Below are 13194 nucleotides of genomic sequence, written 5' to 3' on the forward strand. Positions count from 1 at the left end.
AGAGCTCATTAAGTCAAGAATCTGGAGACTAGTTATCTCATGAGAAAGAATGTTCTGGCTCTAGAAACATAATTATATCCTGACTATCAAGAAAACTGCCTGGTCACTCCTAAAATAAGAGATCGTCTCACATGCTGCGCCATTGTGTAGAAGAACAGTATTTAGAGAGAGACCGCCAGAAGGAAGGAACCACTACAGATGAGAAGACAAAAAATCACAGTAATTATAGAAATACAAATGAGTTAGTGTTTTGCAAACAAATATTAGAGAGAGACTACAAAGTGTGAAAAGGCAGAGATATAATAAGATTGAGAAATGGAGCAGAAGATTGAAAACAGGTGTTAGACACAGAATTTCTGGTGCTGAAAACCAGAGGTAGGCAGAAACGTGCTTCTCTGTTCTTGCACTTCAAAGCTTTACTGAGGCTCACTCAGAGAAGGACTGCTGATGAATGACGAAAATCAGGTGCCCAGGAGGTAGGTACAAGGGGATACACACACAACCCAAAATTCATTTAGTAATTACCATGAGCTGTACTTGAGTCCAGGGACTTAATGCATGGCTTTAATTTACAGAGATTAAGGATGCATACATACACAGATACATAGATATACACAAACACACATGCACATATATATATACTTTTTGATGTATTTCCATACATCTAGAATGTTTACATTTAGCTCAATGAAAGCTCATATCTCCATAGACCTCCCTCTGCAGATTCCCTCTTTTATTCCAGGTCTAGGAGTGTCATGGAAAGCATAGGGGTGGAGAAGATACAGCTCACTGCCATAAACGGGCTTATAGAAACAAAGTAGGTCCTGGGAGCAAACTTCCTATTTCCAAGATGAATTGTAAAACGTGTGTTGAGGGCATTCATCAGGAAATCATGGTTTTGAGGTCATGAAAGATGAGAAAGGTCTACACAGCACCCCATTTTAAATTCCAGAGAATATTCACCTCTGAGTATGGTCCAAGCTAGTAGGGCTCTTAGGAAACCTGTTTGCCTGTATTGAATGGTACTCCTGGGCAAGGAAATTAAAATCATAAAACAAAACAAACAAACAAACCAATAAATCTGTTTATCAAAGAACTGGTTTGAGTAGTAGAAAAAAAAAAAAAAAATGCCCTAGCGATTCTGGTCAGAACAGTCAAAGCAGTTTGCTCATGTAGAGCTGAGTGTCTCTATATTTATATACAAAACTACTGTAACATCAGTCAACTCTCTCTGATGATATTAAACTTGAAGCCTATTTTACTGTTAATAAGCTCATCAAGGAGGTGTGCCAGTACACAGGGACAGTAGCAGGCGTACATGTAAAGATTGACTTCCTGGGGGAAAGACCCTAAGGCTGTCTCAGCTGTGGCCACTGGCTCAAGACCTCCCCCTCAAACCCAATGTACATGTGTTCAACTCCTGCTACTTGAGCCTCACAGTTTCTGGACATCACTTCTCTGCTCCAGTTTGGCTTACTCCCATTCCAACCAGTTTTCTACAGTCAGGACCCTGTTCTGCTCCTTGTCATCATGGAGAACCAGTTCCACTCAACCTTCCTTTTCCCACTCTGACCAAGAGTTCCATCCTTCTACTTTTTCACTCACCTTCTTCCACTATCTGTATTCACCCACTTGCTTCAAGCATCCAGGGATTTGCCCCTGCTATGTTATTCCTGGACATCTCTCCATCTCTCTCTATACTTTCTTCCCTCCAGCTTGGACCTCGTGACCCTCATCTCAACCCCTCTGTGGTGCCCCCAGTATCAACCACGTTTTTCGGACATAATCCCAACCCTCAGGCTCTCTGTCTCCATCTTCTACTTCTACTCACAAAATTCTTTGGTCCTACTACCAAAACACAAAACATTTTTTAGGAAACTACTCACCAAATCATGCACATTGGTGCCGATAGACAGTCATGCAGTCATGATGTCTGGCCTCCACTGGGTCTTCCACACAACAGTGTCTCTCTCATTCATTCACCATCCACTCTCAGCCTTCATCCTCCTCTACAAGGTCCTGCCCTGAATCCATTCCTTCCTTCTCAGGAGATGACCATGTCTCCTTCACAGGCGCCCTAGAGATCACACGGGACCACCTGTCCTCAGTTTCCTGTTCCTCTCACCAAAACACTGTTCCCCACTCCCTCCATTACCTGCCTCACCTGCACTCATTTCCATGGAGAAAGTATACTTCCTTTCAACCAACTTCCTATCTGCTGCCCAGATTCCATCTCTTTGTCTCCTTAGGAGCCTTCATCTGTATCTCTTACCTGTCCAGATTTTTTTTAGGTTAACATTGACTGACCACTTCCATAGTCTACCCCAGACACTCAGCTAAAAACTGCATATTTATTTCATATAAATTCTATAATAACCCTGTAGATCAGGCACCACTTCCCTGGATTCATTCTCTCTGTCTCCTAACAAAACCTTCCTTTGGTCCTGTCTGCACTTCTAGCTCCAGCCCTCCAGCCCTGCTTCCCTTTACTATCAAGCTTCTTGAAAGAGTAGCCTCTGTCCTCTTCGTCACCTTCTACTTGTTCCTCAAGCCTTTTCTGCCAAGACTGCACTTATTGACTGAAGTAAAAACTTCCTGGGCTTCCCTGGTGGCGCAGTGGTTAAGAATCCATCTGCCAATGCAGGGGACACGGGTTCAAGCCCTGGTCTGGGAAGATCCCACATGCCACCAAGCAACTAAGCCCGTGTGCCACAACTACTGAGCCTGTGCTCTAGAGCCCGCGAGCCACAACTACTGAGCCCGCATGCCTAGAGCCCGAGCTCCACAACAAGAGAAGCCACCGCAATGAGAAGCCCACACGCCGCAATGAAGAGTAGCCCCCGCTCGCCGCAACTAGAGAAAGCCCGTGTGCAGCAACAAAGACCCAACGCAGCCAAAAATAAAATTTAAAAAAAAACACAAAAACTTCCTGATTGTGAAATCCAATGGATACTTTTCAGTCTTTATCTCACTTGATATCTGCCACCTATTACAAGTGTTCAAGCCCTTCTGCTTTAAGTATTCTTCTCCAACAACTTTCATAACAATGCATTTCCCTGATATTCTTAACGCTTTGAAAATTTCTCAACCTGTCTCTGAGGGTCTGTTCCTGAGTTCATCCCGTAAATGTTGGTGGTCACCAGGGCTCTGTCCTCATTCTCTTCTCTGAGTGATCTCAGTCATTCCCATGCTTCCAACTGTCACATGTAAGCCAACAATGTCTAGATTTATGTCCAAGTCTCTGTCCTGAGCATCCTGAGCCCTTATCCCAGGGCCCCACCAGATAGAAACACTATATTCCCAAGATAAAGTCATCCTGTCAATCCCAAATCTATTTCTCCTCCCAGATTCCCTAACTTGGTGCATTCAGTCTTCATATCACCATGTAACCAAGACAAACCAGGTAGCATCCAGCCTTGACTCCCGAAGTTTTCCACTTGGTTGCTGAGAATGACTTGTACAGTTATTTGCTTTCACCCCCAAAATATTGGACAGTTTTGAGAGGTTGGATTTTACATAATGTTCGACCTTTAGACATTATACTTATAGCCTGTAAGTTGCAGTCACCTCTTTAGTGAATATTTTTAGTAAAGCATTTCAAAAATTCATTATAGGAGGTTAGGACCTCAGGTGTGGTCAACCTGAGAAAGAAACAGCTTACTTCGTTAAGAATAAAAAGAGGGAAATGTCTTTTGTTCTTTTATTGTCAGAGCAGAGATTGAGTATTGTCTGTATTTCTTATCAGCTGCCCATCTGCACTGAACTTCTAAGGCTTTGCGAAGCTTTTGCCTACTTAGGCTGATTCATTTTCTCCTCAAAATAATATATAGAGATTTGCCTTCCTGAAACAGCATCGATATATTTTTCTCTGCAAGCCCCTGGTTCCGCCTGCTTACTGTTTTCTGAATCTTTGCTAATACCCACCCAGATAAGAAAATCCAAAAGAGATGGTAAAAGGAAATACCATGAGAGATTTCATCATGTTTACCTTTTAATTCTTTTATTATCATTGGGCATGTCAATATCCGGGTTGAATTGATAATGAAAAAGTTCACTTCCAAAGAGATCATATTCCAAGTAACAGCCAAGTTGAGCAAACTCCAGTAGTTCCCTCTTGTCAAGGAGAGTCCTAGAGACAATAAGACAGACATATTGTTACTCTTAAGAGCATATTTTCCAGGTACTTCCCTGGTGGCCCAGGGGTTAAGACTCCAAGCTTCTAAATGCAGGGACACCAATTTGATCCCTGGTCGGGGAACTAAGATCCCACATGCCACGTGGTGTGGCCAAAAACAAACAAAAAAAACAAGAGCATGTTTTCCACGTATACAGATTCAAAGTTTTAAGCACACTATGTACTGGAATGTAGTTGAAATCAAGTAAAAGAACTTTTGAGTTGGCTTTTATGATGTGATTATAAAATAGTTCAATTTGTTACCAGAAATTAGGGAAAATTCCCATCCAAAAGGGAGTGTTCCCATCTCAAGGACTTGGGAACTGTAGACATTTTAATTATGCTGCCATCTCCAAACCAATTTTGTAATTCTTTTTCAGAATTGTCTTCAGGATATGCTCCGTATTCCTTTGAAAATCCTTAGTGGGACTGCTGTGAACTGTGGAAACTATCAGAGGAAATTTGGCATCAGGACTGGAGAATTAGGTGAGTAATACTGATCTGGATAAAACAGGAAGCCAAGGTAAGGTAACAGGGCGATTTTCTTGTGAAGATCATAAAGTTGTTCTAAAATTAATTCCAAAGCATATGTGAATATCATTGCAATTTTTTTTAAAAAAGGAGGGGCAATACGCCTACAGATATTTATGTTCTGGTGTGTTTATTTTTTAAACAGAATTTATTATTTTATGATAATTTTATGGCTATCTTCTCACTAGAGATCATAGTAAAAATATCACTCTTTGTAAGACTATGTAAATGAATGGGAAAAGGAGAAAAGTATAGGATGAGTGCAGGCTCCAGACAGAAGAGTCGAGTCTGGAACAAGAGTGGATTATCTCAAGAAGCTGAGACTCTAACAAGTAAAAAGGATGCCTAAAATTAACCCCCAAAATGCCATCACAGAGATTCAAGCACAGAGAGAAATAGGAAAGAAAGAAAGAAAAAAATCCTACCAGGAGGCAATATGGAGAAAATGTGAAGGAAAAAATATACCTCATTAAACATTGTGTGAAGGGAGTTAAGGACCTAGAGGAAGGAAGTGATTGTTTGGGATCCAAAACGGGCTTGGAGAAAAGTTGCAACGTCAGATAATCCTTGTCTTATTAGGGTTTTATCCATTCTGATATCCTATTACTTTGGCAATGCCAGGATGCAAGGATTAAAGCACTATTGTATGTCTCTAAATCTGCTTCTGAGAGGTCAGAAGTATTTTCAAAGCCTCTCTTCCAAACCCTAGGAGGACCAATTAAGCCTCTGTGTCCGAGTGTGAGAGGATTCTGCTGTCCTGGGCTGCTGCCGGGAAGTTGGCTCTTGACTTTCACTCTGAGCCATCATATCGTAGCTGGCTCCTTTTTATTCTCTTCACCAATTTAGCGTAACTTAGAGTTCACGATGTTGTTTTAGGCAGGGAGGCTAAAAAAATCTTTCCTTTATGCTATAAAATGCACATTAGCTCTGTGCTACCTTCTATTAATACCACTCCTTTTCTATCTTCTTACCATGGAGACCATTTTTGCTTCCAAAATTACTAGGCTAAAAGAATATGTGTTTTACTATAGTAAACATATTCTGTTTTCCCCAAAGAACCATGCTTAAAAATGAAATATACACAATTAAAATAACATAAGGGGGAAGAGATAAGTTTAGTATTTTTTTCCTTTTCTAAAATTTTTTATTATTTTTGTCTGTGTTGGGTCTTCGTTGCTGCGCACGGGCTTTCTCTAGTTGTGGCGAGCGGGAGCTACTCTTCATTGAGGTGCACAGGCTTCTCATTGCGGTGGCTTCTCTTGTTGCGGAGCACGGGCTCTAGGGCGCGCAGGCTTCAGTAGTTGCAGCACGTGGGCTCAGTAGTTGTGGCTCATGGGCTCTAGAGCGCAGGCTCAGTAGTTGTGGTGCATGGGCTTAGTTGCTTCATGGCATGTGGGATCTTCCCAGACCAGGGATCGAACCTGTGTCCCCTGCATTGGCAGGTGATTCTTAACCACTGCACTACTAGGGAAGTCCCACTGCTACATATTTTATCCTCAAAGGACATTTTCCAGAATTACATTGACTTTGTGTGCACATCGTGTTTTTTAATTTTTATTCTGAAATGTAGTTCCCTCCCCGCAGTACCCTCAAAAATTGCACTTGAAAAATGGAAGTTATCCAAAAAAGTAAGAAAGGATTACTTTGTGGAGGTCTTCAATCAGTAGCTCAAAGCATAACGACATATAATAGACAGGATTTGACCATTACAGTTATTCTGGATATTTCTAATGATATGGTCAGAGGAGGAGAAGGAACTATATTAATTGTGACCATTGCTTACTTTCTTACTAGGAGCCTGATGTTGCTCTAAGCCTCTTACAAATACTAAGCATATGGCATATGTTAAGGGTCTTCTATAATGAGGTCCTCTCTCCTGAAGTTCAGACTTGCACGCCTAATTGTCTGCTTGCCATCTCTACTTGGATGTCTGATAGGCAATGCAAGCTTAACATGCCTTGAACTAAACCCCTCATGTCCTGCCCCAAACCAGCTGCTCCAACTAAGTTGATGGCAACTCCATCCATCCAGTGCTCAGGGCCAAAAATCTTGGAGCTTTCTCCTCTTTCTTCCTCTGAATCACTCTACATCTAGCCCATCAAGATAGACTTTTGGTTTGACTTTCAAAATAGGACCAGAATCCAAATATGTCACCACCTCCCCTGCTACACTCCTGGTCCAAAACACCATCTTCTCTTGCAGGATCCCTGCAATAGATTCCCAAGTACTCTCCCTACTTCTCTACCTTTGCTCTGTTACAGTCTATTCCAATACAGCAACTAAAATCTATCTACACCTAAGTCAGATCAGGTCTCTCCTCCGCTCACAACCCGCCAATAGCTCCCCATTTCCCTCCAAGAAAAAGCCAGGGCCTTACAGTGGCCCACGAGGCCCTGAGTGATCTTCCTGGATGTGGTCTTCCAGAAACCTCATCTCAGAGAGGGATGGGGAACGTAGGCATCCAGATCTCCAGATGTCAATTATATATAAATCCTGCCTGTACTGGAAATGTTATCTGAAGAAGGGCACCGTAGGCAGAGATCACTTTCTAGAGGAAGACGAACATGTTCAATAAGATGCATCTACACATGTAAGTTTCAAATGTAATCCCTGGGAATTCTTACCCTGTAGAACAGCACGTAGAAAGGAGTGTGTCTTTGAGGGAAATGGTCCCTCTGTAAAACACTCTTAAAAATTTCACAGTCATATGTAGGCGAGAAGATTTCAGAAAAGAAGCAATTAAGCTGATATTTTGACCATCAGGAGAATGCAGTTTAAAAAGGAGGCAGACAAATTTGCTGTCATTAAAAAGCCAGGATAAAAAAAAAAAAAAAAAAAAAAAGCCAGGATAAATATACATATATACACACACACACATACATATATATATGTATGTACATACATACATACATATTATTATTATTAGTGACATTTGATGATGTGACACACCCTAGATAACTGAACATTAGTGTGAAGGCAACTAAGAAATGAGTGCACTTAAATTCTCCCTATTGAAGGAGGAAACATAGTGTAAAATCCATGGGAAAAAGTAGCTCAATGATCAGACATACTTTTCAGAAGACAGCCCCGAAAATAAAATGAGTTTTGTATTAGATATTAATGAGGCGGTAGGATGGAGAAGTAGGTGAAGCAGGAAAATAAAACACTTAATAATCCTCAGGCAATAAAGACGGCCCTATCTCATTTAATCCTTACAAAAACTACATGAGAAAAGTACGATCATCCCCATTTTATAGATGAGGAAACTAAGTCTCAGAAAAGCTTGTAAGTCTCAACTTCCCAAATGAGGAGTTGGTGAGTAAATGCAAATGCGTTCATCTTCAGAAGCCATGTTCTTAGACCCTGCTGCCGCTTTTGTGATGACTGCATTCACCCACCTCAGCTGCTCCATTCCTTACGTCAGCACTTACCTATGGAGAAATACACCACATCACAAAAGCATCTCACCTTGCACCGTGAATGTCTAACAAGGTGACTTAACTACATTAAACTGACATTCAGCTGGATGACTTCCAGGGACTGTCAAGGTGCTACTGAAGTTGCATTTATGCATGTGACTTTTTTTCACTTGGAGAAAGGATTGACCCCAGATGTCAAAATGGCACCAGGGGAAAATATACTCTGCTTGACGTCTGTCAGAAGAGGATTAAACGAAGGTCCTGCCCCTCAGTGATCTCACAGCACTTCTTATAAGAGCAAAGGTGTCAACCGCAGCCAGTTTTCCTCATTCCATATTCTATATCCATGAATAATTATATTCTTTCTTATTCCAGTCTTCCCCAGCCTTTAAGGTATATATCTTTCACCTCTTGCCCTAAATAGTCCGTGAGGTGACTGTGAGATGCAGAAGAGCTACTGCATTTCACACTGGAGAAAGTCCCTTCTTCCAGGTGAATGAAGTTGATTGCAATGTCATTTGTAAAATATCCTGAGATTTCCCAAGAGGAAGATGAGATGTTTGAATCAAGTATTTGTTCTTGTTATTCATATTATATCATTTCTTCTGTTGCCTGTTTGACACTTTTGCTCTTCCACCAGTAAACAGATTCTCTCTATGTAAGGAACAGGCTTATATTTATGACAAATATATTGCTATTAACTAAGAAAATGGTTCTCTGATGCCATTTGGCTCTCTTCATTTTCAGAATATGGTTATCACGTACATACATGTTTTAAGGCCAGTACTAAAACGCAAGACAGTTGATTCTGTTTTTCAAACCTCTATATATTCTAGATCTGATCCAAGAGCTGAGGGGTGTAGTTTAATGTCAAAATGCAGTCTGAGTGGGAACAAGGAAGTCTGTGTGAAGAGATAATTTAGACGAGGATCTGTGCTCTCTCTGGGAAGCAAGAACTAAGAAGCAGAGGAAAGGATATAACACGTGGTGTAATCAAGATGATGACATTACCTAACATTTGTCTTGGGTTTTTACAGTTTCAAAATACTCCCAAATACATGATTTCATCTCATACATTCAAGCACACCTTCATGAATTAATTCAGCAAACATTTACTGTCTTGTGCTATCACCTACCTCGTGCTAGCCTTTGTGCTGGGAATACTCCTATGAATAAGAAATTTAAGCTGCTGTCTCAAAGAACTGAAAGTCTAGGGAAGGAGATATATATTTAAATTAATAATTACAATTAAATGTGTTGAAAGCTTTTTATAGTACAAATACATACAAAGTATTATGAAAGAATAATGAAAGAGGCGACTCCTTTGAGTTGAGTCTTGAAGAAAACTATTCAGATATAGGTTGGTGGGGTTTAAGTGTCCGGTGAGGGATGGATAATCCAGAAGAACACCTATTGAGAGGTAAAAGAGCTTGTCATTTCTAGAAGATAAGGCTGTAATTTATCAGAGCTAAAGTGCATGAGGGGAGACGCATCTATCCATCCATCCATCCACCCGCCCACCCATCCATCTAATAAGAAATTGTTGATCATCTACTTACTATGAAGTATGAGCTGGGGAAAAAAAGACAAATAATACAGGGTCTCATCCTTCAAGAAGATCAGTGTCTATTAGGGAAAAGAGACATGGAAACAAATAATGGCTTTTCAGACCTTACCAAGTCTAAGAAAGTACTACTAGGAACTGGGTTGACACAAAGAAGGAGATATCAGACACTGCTTGGCTCATCCAGGAAAAGCTTCACAGCGAAGAAAATCTCTGATGAGTTGTATATTGAAGAAAGACTCTGCCTAGTAGATCAGAGAACAGGGTATTTCCACCAGACGGACTAGGTTGTGTGAGAAGCATGTAAGAACACTCAGCACAGGTTACTCAAAGTCACGGGCAGTGTGGCTTTAGCCCAGATTCTGCCTATGCACTAGAGAGGGTGGGAGATGAGATGGAGAGATGGGTGGGGACCAGATGACCAAGGTGTTTGGATTTTGTGCTGAAGGTGACACAGAACCACTGAAGGATAATAAGTCAGGGTGGGGGAATGTAATCAGATTTGTGTTTGCAAAGACCCAAATGATGGCAATTTGGAGGCTAGATTAGGGAGCAAAGCTAAGGGCGTGGTTCCTCTTTGGAGACAGTTACCGTAGTTCAGGTGACAATGAGGACCTGAATTAAGTGAACAACAGAGGAATGGACCAGAGGGGCTGTATTTGGAGGTCTCAGTGTGGTAGACAGCTTTTAACATGGGGGTGCAGAGGGGAGGGGACTTTAGACTAACATCTGGGCGAATAATACTGTCATTGACCAGACTAGGGCAAGAAGGAAGAGTAAGCGAGGGGACACGGTCCCCATAGTGACAGAAGTGTAGAAGGAGAATCAAGGGCCCGCCACGGGCAGTTCATTAGATGTTGGCATCATTAAATGCTACCACGAGCATGGAAAGGGCAGGTTCTGGAACTCATAATGAACTGGTGAAATACTGATGCAGCATATTAACATGATTGCAGAAATGAGGAAAGTAAAGCCTGGGTCTTTTCAGTGATCAAGAACCCAGGAATTCCAGGAACTCCTAGGCTAGTGCACTTCCCATTATACTGTGCAGGGACTTTGTTGGAATTCATCAGCTACTCCAGTCTGTGAATTCCAGGGCCTGAAGGGTAAGCACTGTGAGTGTTGCTGTATTTTGAGACTGGACTAGCTCAGGGCCTGACACATACAGAAGCACAGAATTATCTTCAGTGCCAAAACTTATGAACTTGACCAAGTAATTAAAAAAATTTTTTTTAACTTAAAAATATGATAATAAGGAGATGCTTACATATAACTGATCTATTTAAAACAATGTTTAATTTCAATGACTGATTATTATAAAAATTGTTTACCACAAAAGAACTCCAAAAAAATCCTGTCTCCCTCTTCACTGCATTTCTTAATTTAAAACCAGTGAGTATTTGTACAGATAGTGTCATGTGGGATTCTTTATAATTTTATGAGAGTTCTTCAGCAACTACTTAAAAGAATTTTTAAACGCACCTAGCATTGTTGATGTAACAACCTAAAATAATTTTTTAAATATTTCTAATACAATGTTTAAAAGAAGTTAATATATAAATTACTATAACCTAATAAAGCCAATGTTAATATAATTTTAAGACACTATTCACGTATATTTCTATACTATTAACTGGCAGTTGCAACTTACAAAATCTGAAAAATTCTTAATTGATGAATTTCAATTAATTTATTTTTTAATGTCAAAAATAGAAACTGAATAGAATGAAGTAAGTTTTTAATGTACGGCCTAAACATCGTCTGTGGCTAGTAAGTATAATTTATTACTTCAATTAAATATTTACCAGGAACTCTGGTTTCACACAAACTCAAAACCATCAATTCAGATGGTGCATTCACATTAATATACTAGTTTATTCCCATATATGTAGGTATTTTAAAGATTATTTTGTCTTTTTTAGAGGATTTTTTTGTGATAAAGCATTACTCTTATGGCACAGTCTTTTCAACTGTAGAGAGTAACTGGGAATGAAAAGCAATAGAAAAATAATTCAGATTGCAATGTATTTATTTTACATATTCTCATTATCTATATCTGAACAGGCATCTTCCTCCCACGTGATTCAGCTCTCTTCTTGGGTCTTTATCGTACAGAGATGTTTAATGATGTCATAGGAGGGAATGACGTCACATTTTCAATATTATGACATAAGTGTAGGCTTGAGGAAAAGGAACAGATGGCTGCAAGAGAAAAAAACCCTTGTTTAAATTACACCAAAACCAGAAGTTGGCTCTGAATTGCGAAATGTAATTAAAACCTCATTTTAAAATGGATTTCACAGTTTATCCACCCTAGGAAGAGCTTTTTACCATATGAACTTTCCAGCTACCACAGAGCACAAAAGAGGTTGCGTTTTTCATGCAAGCAATACACAGTTCAAGGAATGATGGTATTGAGGAGAGTGAAGATAAATCTCATAGACATGGCAATCCTATTTGTTATAATGTCACATTTCATGGGAATGGTGTCAGAGTCGTGAAAAATGTCTTTAGAAGAAAAAAATTACTTGTGGAAGCTTTTGGTGGGTATAATGTATCAGAGAGAATCCAGGACCAGTGCCTTCGTTTGCTCTTGACATTGGGCTGAATCGCCCAAGTGTCTTTGTTAAAGAGTGCGATTTAGGATACTCAACACATACCAATTACCAGCATAACTTAATTGCATTTTATTCGGCACTTTTAGGTATATTAAGTAGTTTTGCTCCATTTCAGTTTGTCCAATATTTGCCTGGATTTTCTATTTCTTTTTAAATAAGTTTTGCAATGAAAGGAAAACCATGATAAACGATAATCGGGGAAATTTGCCTAACACATTAAGGGTTAAAAAATAATTTTTCTTAATGCCTTTTGACAGATGAGCAAAAGACTGGAGGCTTAAATGACTTGCTGACGGTCACTTAGCAAGTAAGTGCTGGTGTCAGAAATAGAATCAGACGCTGTGACCCCAGCACTCCCTCTTTCTCCATTGTCCCAGGCAGACATAGAATAGGCACTGCATTCATGAAAGAATAGCTGTGGCCAATGTCACCACATGACATCACACTGAAATGTGTTCAAGGTTTGTGTTTCTGTGTCACTGAGTGCTCTCTACAAACCGATGTAGACTTAAAAAAATTTTTTTTATTGGAGTATAATTGATTTACAGTGTTGTGTTAGTTTCTGCAGTACAGCAAAGTGAATCAGTTATACATATACATATATCCACTCTTTTTTAGATTCTTTTCCCATATAGGTCATTATACGGCATTGAGTAGAGTTCCCTGTGCTATACAGTAGGTCCTTATTAGTTATCTATTTTATATATAGTAGTGTGTATATGTCAATCCCAATCTCCCAATTTATCCCTCTCCCCATTCCCCCATAACCAGAAGTTTGTTTTTCACATTTGTGACTCTATTTCTGTTTTGTAAATAAGTTCATTTGTACCATTTTTTTAGATTCCACATATAAGTGATATCATATGGTATTTGTCTTTCTCTGTCTGA

At 39.8% G+C, this 13194-nt stretch overlaps 1 protein-coding gene across 1 annotated transcript in view; it reads right to left on the minus strand.

Annotated features, from left to right (window-relative positions):
- Nucleotides 1-13194, minus strand: part of PTER (phosphotriesterase related) — a 66709-nt gene that overhangs the window by 3920 nt on the left and 49595 nt on the right. Inside the window, exon 4 of the mRNA XM_059910113.1 lies at nt 3989-4129. Coding sequence (XP_059766096.1) covers nt 3989-4129 — 141 coding nt within the window. The remainder of the gene's footprint in view (nt 1-3988; nt 4130-13194) is intronic.

The sequence above is a fragment of the Balaenoptera ricei genome, chromosome 2 (assembly GCF_028023285.1).
Source record: "Balaenoptera ricei isolate mBalRic1 chromosome 2, mBalRic1.hap2, whole genome shotgun sequence".
NCBI classification, from domain to species: Eukaryota; Metazoa; Chordata; class Mammalia; order Artiodactyla; family Balaenopteridae; genus Balaenoptera; species Balaenoptera ricei.